Below are 12,487 nucleotides of genomic sequence, written 5' to 3'. Positions count from 1 at the left end.
CTGTTATTTAATTATTTTTTATCTCTTTTTAGGTTTATCTATGAACTGAACATTTTAATGGTGTCAGCGAATTGCTTGAAATATTGGGCAGGTAATGAAATGATATCACATTCTGGTCACACCGACACTTTAAAAAGTTCTCAGCAGTAAAAAAAAATAATATTCATTGAGAAGCTGGAGTGAGCGTGTGACTGGTGTCAGACTCTTGGTGCATCTACAGAGCGCAGCTGGGGGCGTAGAAGCGCTCTGGCCATGTTTAAGTACTGGAAATGTAATGAAGTCACACAGAGCGAATACTCCGGGACCAGGCGATTTACTGATCCTTCCCTCATGGTGGATCTATTATGTCTAATTGAAGGTGATTTTATTTGCAAAAGGTTCTGATTTGTATCATTAGTATTAGTCAGATATTTTGGCATCCTTTTTTTTTTTTTTTTTAATCCTCTGCTTTTTCTCTTTCCTTTACAGCATCATCAATGGTTTTGCATTACCGTTAAAAGCTGAACATAAACAGTTCCTGATGAAAGTCCTGATTCCCATGCACACGGCGAGAGGCCTGGCATTATTCCACGCACAGGTGACTTATGGGCGCTGCTGCGATCGGGTCACTCAGTGTCGCAGTATCACAGAGGAACTGAGTGTTTTGCACATTTAAAGGGTTGTTTCCAAAATCCATAGGGGAGGGGGCAACCTATTGATCGCTGGGACTTCTAGTGATCCCGAGAACTGCGCTCTGCAGAGGAGGTGTGCATGCTCGGCCTCCGCTCCATTCATCGTCTGACGGAAATAGCTATCAGTATATTCTGCATTTTTTGGCAGTCCCATAGAGAATGAATGAATGGGCATGCACACCTCCTCTCCATTCAAGAGAGAGAGATCCCAGTGATCAGGCCCCAACGATCAGTAACCCTTTAATGCTTCATTTGCCCTATAGCAAGGGTGTCACTACAACTCCCACTATTCCTGCCACCAGTGCATGCTGGGACATGTAGTTTTTACCACAGCTGGAGTGTTGGAAGTTGTTGATCCTGGCCCTATAGCATAATTGCAGCTTGTCAGCCCTTCCTCTATGGCTATCAGCTGATTATAATCACTGGCCCGCGCTCTCCTCCGGTATGGAAGTGGACAAACCCAAACTTTTTTGGCTCAAAAGATCCCACTTGAATAATCTGATTCTAGGAAGCCTCTTCCTCAGGGCGGTCTTATAATTAAACCTTATTATAAGACCGCCCATGAGGAAACAACTTCCTAGAATCAGATTATTCAAGTGGGATCTTTTGAGCCAAACAGAACTTTTTTTGAAGAAAATCACACAACAATTAGCAGATGAATTGGGAAAAATATTGCAGGAAATGTTAAAACGGTTTGTCTACAGCGCCTCCCACAGGGCTTTCCTTCTAATTTACAAACATGGCTAGTGACTCTTAGGCTCCAAACATATTAGGGAAAGTCAATGAAATCCTTTGATTTCAGCAGAACCAGACAATTCTCTTATTCCACAGTGGATAGATCTCTATTGATGGATGTTTATGGGAGGAGTGCCCCTTTAAATTAAAGATTGCTGTTTAATATCACCCTTTTTTTTCACGTCTCTACAGCTGGCTTATTGTGTTGTCCAGTTTTTGGAGAAGGATACCACCCTGACTGAACCTGTAAGTATTCCTTTATACCCCTCATTTTTGCTATTAATGAGTTTTTATAAGATTAGGAATACATGTCTGCTTTCTTCCCCAAACGGCGCAATTCTTCTCTTTTTGTGGGGTGTAGACAAGAGTGGTGTTTTTTTTCTGGGGAGGGAGGGGGAGCCATCCTTTTTTTTTTTTTTTTCCTCAACTTTTACACTTCTATATAACCAGACAGAAAAACGAGCTTTAACTAAAAATTTCTATAAATTATTAAAACCAGAGTCCTCCTTTTCGGTCATTGTCAGCCCTCCAGTTTTGTAGTTATTTCTGCTGGAAGATGACCATGGCTGCTGTAAAGAGTTCTTCTTTTCGGTCTTCAGGAGCACACAACTCCCCTGCCTCCAGGCTTCCTGCTTGCCGGAGGAGCGGTGTGCTCCTGATGATTGATTGTTCGGGAGAACAGCATAGTAGCGCCGGTTTCCCAAACTGTGCGCTCTCCGATGCTGCAAACAAAGTCAAATTTGCAAGTGCAATGTCTGAGGAATGAAGGTGCACTGATTCAGCTTTTAGAGCAGCGCTTACATGCTCTCATAGCAAAGGGCTTGTAAGCGCTGTGCTCCTTGACTGCACTAATGACCGATGGTGCACAATAAAATAAAAAATGTCTCCATTCTTAAAAACACAAAGAACTTTTAATTTTAAAAAGTTGCTTTTTTTTACAATTACTTTGCAATTTTAGTCATTTATGGCAACACCTTTTTAGCACTTACAATAGAAGACGAGGTTGTGAAATGCCCATAAAAAACCCTTATCAGTTGCATCAGCTTTTCCTTCTATTTTAACATTTGTCTCAATGGATGCAAAAAAAAAAGTATTTATTTTTTATTAAATCTTTGGGACAATAAATTTCAGCCATATCGGATGCAAGAAATAGTCAAAGCAGAGCATTGAAATCTTACATCGGACGTCAGCGTTTTGCATCCCATGCTGGAGCAATCGGATGCGAACATCCAGTCGCGGGCAGCTGTCAATGAAGCTGAAAGCCTAGAAATCACACAGCTTTCCATAGATTGTAGTAAACGCACATCTCCCATATGAGGGGGCGTCCGTGGAGCGGCACAGCCAGCCTAGATTGGAAAGCAGCAGGACTAATAATAGCCGGGACGTGCCTGTGGGTGTGCAGCGTGCAGCATGCAGTGCTATCTGTGCCATGAAGGCTCTGCGCTATTAAGTGGCATAAACGTGAAAACAAGAATCTGATGCTCTGCTTTCACATCGGCCGTACAGACCTTATTATAGGGACCGCTCCACATCAACGAGCTGCATCTCCCCCCTTCTGTAGTATAATATCATACCACCTCTGACATAGCTGAACAGCGAGCGGCGTGAGTTTGTGGTGATGGCAGTTGTCCAACATCTAAAATTGGATGTGCACTCCTAATTACATTTCCTTGTTAGTATGACTAGGTTTACCCATACCTCACTATAGCGGCTAGAGAGTTGTGTTCTGATACAAAGCTCCAAATCTGCTTAGATTTAAATATAACTTATTGTTTTGTCAGCCACCACTAGGGGGAGCTCACTCTTACACAGGTTTATTATTAAGTTCAATTAAATAAGCTATATGCAGTTTGCTCACAAGCTCCCTCTAGTGGTGGCTGCAGCTACACAGAATGTTTTAAGTTTGTCTAGGAAGCAAATTTGTAACTTTGGTGTCAGAAAAAGCTCCAACTCTTTAATCAAGTGACAGGTTCCCTTTATTTCCCTTTTAGTCTTTCCTTTTAAAGGACAATAAATCAGCAGCATTGTGTTACACCACCAGAAAGTGACATAGTTTATATCTGTCTTGGATTTTCCTTTTTGGCCAAAAGATTCAGGAGTTTATGTAACAACCTCACAAAAGTGGCCAGTCTTTTTGTGGGGCGGGACTGAAGCCAATGACTAATTTTCTGTGCTAGCATTATGTTGAAAATGAACTTCTAATTTGTGCTTTAATTTGATGCGTTGTATGCAAATTAGGGTTGAAGAGTCATGGGGGTGGTGCCACGATTGTGGAGAGTCACAGAGGCCTCTTGCCTCAATTGACATCTGCCTGCCTCCGGAAATCTTGGACGCCCCAGGATAGCGGCACCGCCCATGTGACTCTTCAGGATAGCAGCGGCGCCGCCCACGTGACTCTTCAGGATAGCACCACAGTCCACATGACTCTTCAGGATAGCACCACCGCCCACGTGACTCTTCAGGATAGCAGCGGCGCCGCCCACGTGACTCTTCAGGATAGCACCACAGTCCACATGACTCTTCAGGATAGCACCACCGCCCACGTGACTCTTCAGGATAGCAGCGGCGCCGCCGCCCACGTGACTCTTCAGGATTGCTAAACGTGAATGCTAAACAGTAAGATGTTAAAAAAATGGATCTTTAAAATGGGGCCCAATTAGGCATTTATTGTCTGATAGATGTGGCTCACATGCCTGACCCCGAGAAGTGCAGCACCAATAACACACTCAATGGTTACATCAGTGAATAAACAAAAAAAAGGCCTTGCTGATAAAACATGGAGTTCTTAGTGGACACATAAGCTTACCTTCAGCACCTAGTGCCAGGCAGCTGCTGTAAACGGTGATAAAAAAAAAAAAATGGGATTCATCAAAATGCGACTCCATGAACACGAGCGTAAAATCCTGGCTCAGCTAAAGCCGTGTTATAATCCACAGGCATGCACAAGGCTGGACGGCCGAGGAGCGCAGGTCATGATTACAATTAATTGGGAGATGAAGCTTGTGACGACCATTTCTGCTTGTTTTATTGCAGGTTATTAGGGGATTGTTGAAGTTTTGGCCTAAAACCTGTAGCCAGAAAGAGGTAAGTAGCAGTTTTCTATTCTAAATGGGCCAAGATAACAATATCTTGCATATCTGGCAGGAGACTCCCTTAAAAGGGGGAGACCTCAGAAGAGGAGGCTGCTCGTCTTCATTGGGCCTTCTTAAAGGGAATGTCTCATCTGCAGCACCTACCCTAAGTGTAAGGCCAGAAAAAAAAAAGCCTAAACTATCAGCCTAAAGCCATGAGATTCTAGAAGTTCCCCTTTTTGTGTAGTCTTAGCTGTAGATATCGGGATTTCTCTGGACTTCCTGAATTGGCTGATAACTGTGAGCAGTTGATGCAAATGATCAGTAATGACCTTAAAATCATATTGACATTTGGATACTGTTTGTATGACTTCATTTATTTTTTTTCTTAACATTTCGTACCATTTAGGTGAGGACGAAGCCTTCTTTTATTTAGCAGCTGTGCTTTATTACAGGTGATGTTCTTGGGCGAAATAGAAGAAATCTTGGACGTCATTGAGCCGACGCAGTTTAAAAAAATTCAAGAACCTTTATTTAAGCAAATATCAAGATGCGTGTCCAGCTCTCACTTTCAGGTGGGCGATTTGGCACCTGAATATTTAGTGCTGTATTGTGTAGTAATCAGGTGATGGATAAAATCCAGCAGCTGCACTGGCGCCTCCACCATGTTCCAGTCATTGCACTGGTGGCCCGTTCACTTCAGAATACGCCTATTTACATGCAGAGATTTCCACCCAAGCGACCACCCATCGACTGCATACAAGGTGCTTGTTTATGGCCCATCCACATGGGTCGAGAAGACTGCATCGTGACAGAATGATCATTAAAGGGTTTTATCTGGTGCTTCATTGGGAGACACCGAAAATCCCAGTGCTCCGCAGAGACGTGTGCCGGAAGAAGCCGAGCGCATGTCCGGTCAGCTCTCCATTCAGATGGGGCTCTGCAGAGCACCTCCCCCATTATGGATAAGTATTAACTTTTCAAGATGGTGAGGGGAGATATTTAATTTAATTGTGCATGTTGTCGGCAGCACATCCCTTTTTATATGGGAAGATGTGCTGCCGAAAACGATGATTTTACAGTCAATCAGTGCGCGAAAACACAATGTGTTTTTTTGTACCAGATTCCATGTTTACACGGGCAGATGATTGGGAACGAGTGCCTGCATGCACACTTTTAGCCTACAACGGTTGTGTGCCGACACATGTATATACTGTATACTTCCATCATGTGTCAGGAGCTTAACCGCACATTTACCAAACGTAAAACTACGAGTCCCAGCATGTTGTAACAGCTCAGGAGATGCATGCTGGGAGTTGTAGTCTCTGCGGTTGCTGACTGTCTGGGCGGAGTGTTGCGTGGTAACCATTACCCCCTGGTTCTCGTGCAGGTGGCGGAGCGAGCCCTCTATTTCTGGAACAACGAGTATATCCTCAGCCTGATAGAGGAGAACATTGAGAAGGTTCTGCCCATCATGTTTGGTAGCTTGTACAAAATCTCCAAAGAACACTGGAACCCGTGAGTATACGGAAATGCGTCCATCAGAGGGATCAGTGTAAAAGCAAAGACGGGCCAGGTCTACACTGATCACTTACTGACATGGAGAATGTCCCCCTCATTAATGGTGGCGGTGGTAATCCTGGCTCTCTGCAGTGGCTGCCACTAGGTTACATACAATGGACCTGATCTGCAGAAGAAGAACTTGATCTAATGCCCATCACTGCTGATAAGGGGAGGTCTGTGGACAAGTTCATGACTATTTCCAGCAGAATTGTGAGGTTTAGTAAGGCTTGTAACTCAAGATCAGTGACACAAAATATCTGCTAAGTTATAAGGGGTATTGGATCATATCCATAAATGTCTGATAGATGAGGGTCCCAACTGTCCCTCATAACGGCAGAGGTGGATGCGTACGTCTCTATATGCTGCTATGAGAGTCATGGAGTCCGCTTGCCCCCATTCTCTAGTTTGGTGCTGAGTTTGGACCCACATCCATCACACATCCATGTCTAATCTCTATAGGGGCTTTTTACATAAACCCACCTAAATATCCAACACCCAAAATCATTGTCACCAAGTGAGACTCTGAATCGTGATCATACTCGTGTCGCCGTCTGACGGCTTTGCCTTTTATTTTATATCCCCTCCAGGACAATTGTAGCCCTGGTATACAACGTGCTGAAAACATTAATGGAAATGAACGGGAAACTCTTTGACGAGCTCACGGGCTCCTATAAAGCGGAACGTCAAAGGTACAATTTACACATTTAATGTTCTGCAGCTTCTCTTTGTGAAATGCCCAATTTATTTTTAGTGACCCGCTAATAATCCATTTTACATTGCTTACCTTAACAGTCATACAACTATGTGAGATGTATGTATTTATTCACATGTGGACAAAATTGTTAGTCAATTTACATTTACTGAATATTAATTAATGAGAATCAGACTTTGCTTGTGGATTGTCATTCATCAGAAAAATTAAAACAAACTAATGAAAATGGCCTGGACAAAAATGATGGTTTTCCTAGAAAAAGACTGAAAATAATTTGACAAACTAAGGGGTGTCCTGTAAATGGCATCACAAGTGTCTACAAACTTGTAGTCAGTCAGTATTTGAAGGGTGAAAAGTAGTCATTGTGCTATTTGGGATCATTGTGTGTACTACACTGAACATGGATCAAAGAAAGTGAAGGAGAGTTGTCTCAGGATATTAGGAAGAAAATTCTAGACAAACGTGTTAAAGGAAAAGGCCATAAGACCATCTCCAAACAGCTTGATCTTCCTGTTACTACAGTCGCGCACATATGGGACTGTGCTGACTTCCCAGGATACGGCCGCAAGAGGAAAACAAATTAAAGAGACTGATAATACAAATGGTAACCGAAGAGCCCAGAACGACTTCCAAAGAGATCGGAGGTGACCTCCAATGTGAAGGTCCATCAGTGTCAGATCGCACCTTCCATCAATGTCTTGGCCAAAGTGGACTTCATAGAAGACGACCGAGGAGGAAACCATTGCTGAAAGGAAATCACGAAAAAGCAATATTGGAATTTGCCAAAATGCATATTGACGAGCCACAGAGCTTCTGGGAGAACGTCTTGTGGACGGAGGAGACGACACTGGAGCTTTTTGGCGTCACATCAGCTCTAAGTTCACAGACGCAAAAATGAATCCTACGAAGGAAAGAACCTTGTACCTCCTGTGAACATGGAGGAGCTCGGGGGTGTTCTGGGGCTGCTTTCCTGCATCTGGCATTGGGGGTCTCAAGTCTCTGCAGGCTACAATGAAATCTCAAGACTATAAAGGCATTCTGGAGCGAAATGTGCTGCCAAGTGTTGGAAAGCTCAGTCTGAGTCACAGGTCCTAGATCCTCCAACAATCTTTAGCAAAAGATTCCAACAGTTTTGTCCACAAGTTTGTGTATATGTTTTGGGGATGGATACGGGGGCTCGGTGTCCTAGGAATAGGTGATAACTTGCAATTAGAACAATTACTAAATGTATTCTTGGTTGTCCATACCGTCCAGGGAGAAGAAGAAGGAGCTGGAGCGGGAGGAGTTGTGGAGACGGCTGGACGACCTGCAGCTGAAGAAGGCCCTGGCCGAGCAGCAGAACAGTGCTTTCAATGTACAGAATAATACAAGTGCCAAATAGACCACATCACGTCGACCTCTGCCCCATAGGCATACTTTTGTATATTTTTTTCCTTTTTTTTTTTTTTGTTTTGTTTTCTCCTTAGATTGTAAAATAAAAGCCAATTTTTTTTTTTTTTCTTTGGTGGGGTGGGGCGCATTTCCCAATCCTGAGAATTGCTCGGCTGTAAGAGGGGGCCAGCGATACATTGCAGGGCAACTTGTTGCTGAGCTCTCGGACAGCGGGCACCTTAGCCGGCTCTATGTTACAGCATTATAGCAATGATTACTGGGGAGGAGAATATTACGTTTGTTTTTTTTTTTTTGTTTTTTTATAACTTTTCATCTGAGTGCGGTAATTCTGGGGGTGGTGAGAATTATGACTTGAATTCTTTAATATTATATATATATATATTTTTTGATTGTGTTGCACATAGGTGTATTAGTCTGCTATGTACATTTTTTGTTTTCCTTTGGCATTTTTACATGTGTCTATATCTCTGTTTGGAGGTTCTCAATGCGCGCCCGTCACCAATGTATGGACAGAACCGGTATCCATGAAAAATGCTGCCGGGAACTGGTGCCGTGACTTCATTTATGGTTTGCCGAACCCATCATAGATGCCATTTATCCCCACGCCTGGTACACATCATTGTCACTATAACTCTTGGCTCTACTGAAGGTACTTTCATGACTAAACGGCCCATTAAAATAATTTTTTTTTTATATATATACTGGGTAAGTTGACTATAAGGTTGCTGCTTTCCCGTCTCCTCCCGGGATTAAGACACGGACATGGAGTAGCCTTGCCATTCATCGACGTTGTAGTGGTCACCTATGCAAATCATTCCAATGAGTATTAGACAATGTTTAGTGAGTGGCAAGGAAGTATTAGTGACGTGGATGTCCGTGCTGGTGTCAGGGACGTCCCCCCCCCCAGTGTTCCCGTAATGAGATGATAGCTTTATAAGAAGGTCTGTGGGTGCCGGAGATCAGCGGTGCAGCGATCCAGAACTCCCTGCACCACAGTTGCTTTACTTTGGCTGCGAGAAGTGGAGATAATTATCCGTATAAGATTTAGCAGAGATTTGGTGTTTGTCATTCCTGCTCCATGAAATTTCGCGACATCGGACGTCTCACAATAGCCGTGTTGGCAGCCAATACCTTTCTGGTGGAAATGGCTCATGGAATAGATATGACTTACACTCACGCGGATCATACGGCTAACCTTACAATCGCGAGGGATTTTTCCACTGATCCGTCACTTATTTTTCAAAGCTAGATTTTTTTTTTATTTTTGCAACAATTTCCGTGCACCCACAATCCTATTCCAGAGGCAGTCCTCCACCTTCACATTTATACTGCTGAATATCAGGCATAGTATAGAGTCACCCCAACTTTGATCTGTGGGGTTTAACTCTTTGTCATCATTCAAATCCCGTCTATATAATAAGAAAGCCTCCCAAACCTGGAGCGTAAAATATCCCATTATCTGAGGACCTCTCCTATAAGGACTACCATTTTTTTTTTTTTTTTTTTGCTTTTAAAGTAGTTGTCCTGGACTTGAACAACATGGCTGCTTTCTTGCATAAAGGTTGCCCCACCTGTGTCTGGTTTTGCGTCCTGGCTCCATAGAAGTGAATGAAATTTAATTGCAATACCACCTACGGGCAAAGGTGGTGCTGTTTTTGGAAGACAGCAGCCATGTTTATTTATTTATTTTTTTTTGCCCTGTCCGCCCTGCTGCGATCTACCACTATCTACAATGTAGAGAGAGAGATACATTCCGTCATCTGGATTACAATGTGAACGACGCCCTGCTGAGCATGGTCCATGTTATGATGACTTTTATTTCTGTGGTCTATTCTGTTCTTTCCGAAGCTCGGGGTCCATTAAACACTACTAACTGTGTGCCAGACGTGAGCAGTGCTGTCAGGCTTATGTAGGGATTAGTGAGTGACCATTTACAAGGACTAGTGACGCCAAACCATGCAAGGTCTATTCGAAGGGAAAAGTGAGAACACCCTCCCCGAACTCGTCTCACCGCCCCTATAGATATGAATATTGTCTAAGGGCTCATTTACATGACGCAGTAATCAACCCAATGGATGTTTGTTCCCAATCATTGTCCTGTGTTAAAAAAAAAAAAAAAAAAAAAAAAAAATCTGCCGATCACACGAGCAAATACTTGTCAATAGATCACATCTTTTACTTGGAGATAGAAATCCTGGTTGTCAGCAGCACATCCTCCATGTGCTGCTGACTATAATGAAACTGATCGCTTGCTCGATCATCCGCATAACATTGCGTGATCACTCACTTGGTCATCTGCATAGTGTGATCACTTTCTCGATCATCCGCATAATAGTGTGTGTGATCTCTCGTTCATCCGCATAGTGTGCTCGCTCGATCATCCGCATACTAATGTGTGATCGCTCGCTCGATCATCCGCATACTAATGTGTGATCGCTCGCTCGATCATCCGCATACTAATGTGTGATCGCTCGCTCGCTCATCCGCGTAATAATTAGTTATTGCTCAATCGATCATGCACATTTATGATACGAATGATCATTTGCATGGCATGCTACTGATGATTAAGCAAAAAAGCTCTGCTCGACATGCCTTGGCAATCAGTGCTTGCTATAGGAAGATTTATCTGTCCGTGTGAATGGGTCTTTACTCAGTGGTGGCTGAAAGGTTTGGTATGGTGTCTGCCGTATTCCCAGGCCCAAGTCTTTGGAGAAAGTCCAACCCCGTTCACTCCCTTCCATCGCCGATGCTTGAGTGTCTGATCATCCCATAGATATGCTAAGACTAAGCTTACCCCATATGGCCGTATACACTGCAGTTGTCGTCATTCTTAACCCCAGCCATGACTGGTGTATATACCTCCTACAAAAATACTGATTTCCCCCAACCAGGGACCTGCAATAACGAAAACCTTAATTCAGGGAGATTTATTTTCAGGGAACGTCTACTTTTAATGTAAGAAAAAGAAAAGAATAAAATATAAAATTATGCCTAAGAGGAAGTTTCATCGGACTGAATACAGGGGTATTTGTAGTTTTTTGGATTAGTGTGTTTTTTTTTTTTTAATTCCATATATTTTTTTTTAATAAATAAAATTCTATTTATCTTATTTTAAAGAGCTCTTAAGAACCAGAAATGAAGGACTCCATCCATTTCCCCAGGTTTTTGTCTCTGGATAACTATTTTCATACTAGAATGATATATTCAATGACAAATACAGTATATTATATATTTCTATTTTTTAAATTTCATGTAACATTTTCCTGAAAAAATAAAAAAAACCAGAATTTATATAAGATAAAGCTTTAGAGTCTACGATCGTACCCAGTCAGATTACCTGCAGTGGCAGCAGAACCTGTTTTGTTTGCCGTTTCTTAACTTTTGGACCGAAATGCGTTGGACATAAAGCCTTGGGTTTCATGATAAGGTATTGGAATGTGAATATAGGAATTCTCCTGCTGTACAATGATTACTGTCTGTCCTCCATCTTGTAGGCTTTAGATAATGATGATGCCTTGTATTATGTAACAGAAACGCAGTATTTCTCAAGTATAAAGCTGAATGCATTGAACGCCATTCTCTTGTATTTCTCTAGAAGTACCATTCCAATCACTCGCGGTTATGTGGAATTCTGTTTTGTAAATTTAAAGGCAGTCACCCGGGGGAACATCATTTAATAAACTCTCTATGTTTGTAAATAGTGCTGTGTGTTATCAATATTCTCTATATGTGCAAAAGTATATGCACCCTCCACATTACACCTACAGGAGCTTTTCTCACCTCCCCATTCTTCATCCATTGAGTCTTTGCAGGCACACATCTCCTGGTCTGGAAAGGACTTCTACACGATCGGAATTTTTGCCCCTTCATCCAGAAGATCATTTGTGAGGTCAGACCCCCACCCTGATATTGGGGAGAGACCGGGCTCACAGTCTCCGTTCTGGTTCATCCCAAAGGTGTTGAGGTCTGGGCTCTGTGCGGCCGCTCATGTTCTTCCACCAAACTATGCCTTTAGAAATCTTTTGCACTGGGCACAGTCACGTGGAACAGAAAAGAGCCTTCCCCAAACTGTTCCCACAAAGGTGGATGCATACAGTTTTCCAGTGTTTGTGGCTTTACACCACTCCATCCGCTGCTCGGCATTGTGCTTGGTGATGTAAGGCTGCTCGGCCATGAAGCGCCCAGCGGGGTGCAGTGTTTGTGCTGATGTTAATACCAGAGTATGTCTGTACTCTGCAGTTATGGAGTCAGCAGAGCGTTGGTGACTTTTCTGCCCTCTGCTCCTCAGCACTCGACCCCCCAGCTCTGTAATGTTACGGGGTCTTCACTTTGTGGCTGAGTTG

General features: G+C 43.0%; 1 protein-coding gene across 1 annotated transcript in view; it reads left to right on the top strand.

Annotated features, from left to right (window-relative positions):
- Positions 1 to 11,842, top strand: part of PPP2R5A (protein phosphatase 2 regulatory subunit B'alpha) — a 59,159-nt gene extending 47,317 nt beyond the window's left edge. Inside the window, 9 exon segments of the mRNA XM_073671980.1 lie at positions 33 to 40; positions 43 to 91; positions 469 to 577; positions 1,599 to 1,652; positions 4,440 to 4,490; positions 4,933 to 5,052; positions 5,868 to 5,995; positions 6,628 to 6,729; positions 8,007 to 11,842. Coding sequence (XP_073528081.1) covers positions 33 to 40; positions 43 to 91; positions 469 to 577; positions 1,599 to 1,652; positions 4,440 to 4,490; positions 4,933 to 5,052; positions 5,868 to 5,995; positions 6,628 to 6,729; positions 8,007 to 8,133 — 748 coding nt within the window. The 3' untranslated portion in view covers positions 8,134 to 11,842.
- The last annotated feature ends 645 nt before the right edge of the window (positions 11,843 to 12,487 follow it).

The sequence above is a fragment of the Phyllobates terribilis genome, unplaced genomic scaffold, assembly GCF_046119375.1.
Source record: "Phyllobates terribilis strain yellow unplaced genomic scaffold, ASM4611937v1 Scaffold_3__8_contigs__length_932513732, whole genome shotgun sequence".
Lineage (NCBI taxonomy): Eukaryota > Metazoa > Chordata > Amphibia > Anura > Dendrobatidae > Phyllobates > Phyllobates terribilis.
The sequence above is the reverse complement of the archived record's forward strand: the minus strand, read 5'-3'. Positions and strand labels throughout refer to the sequence as shown.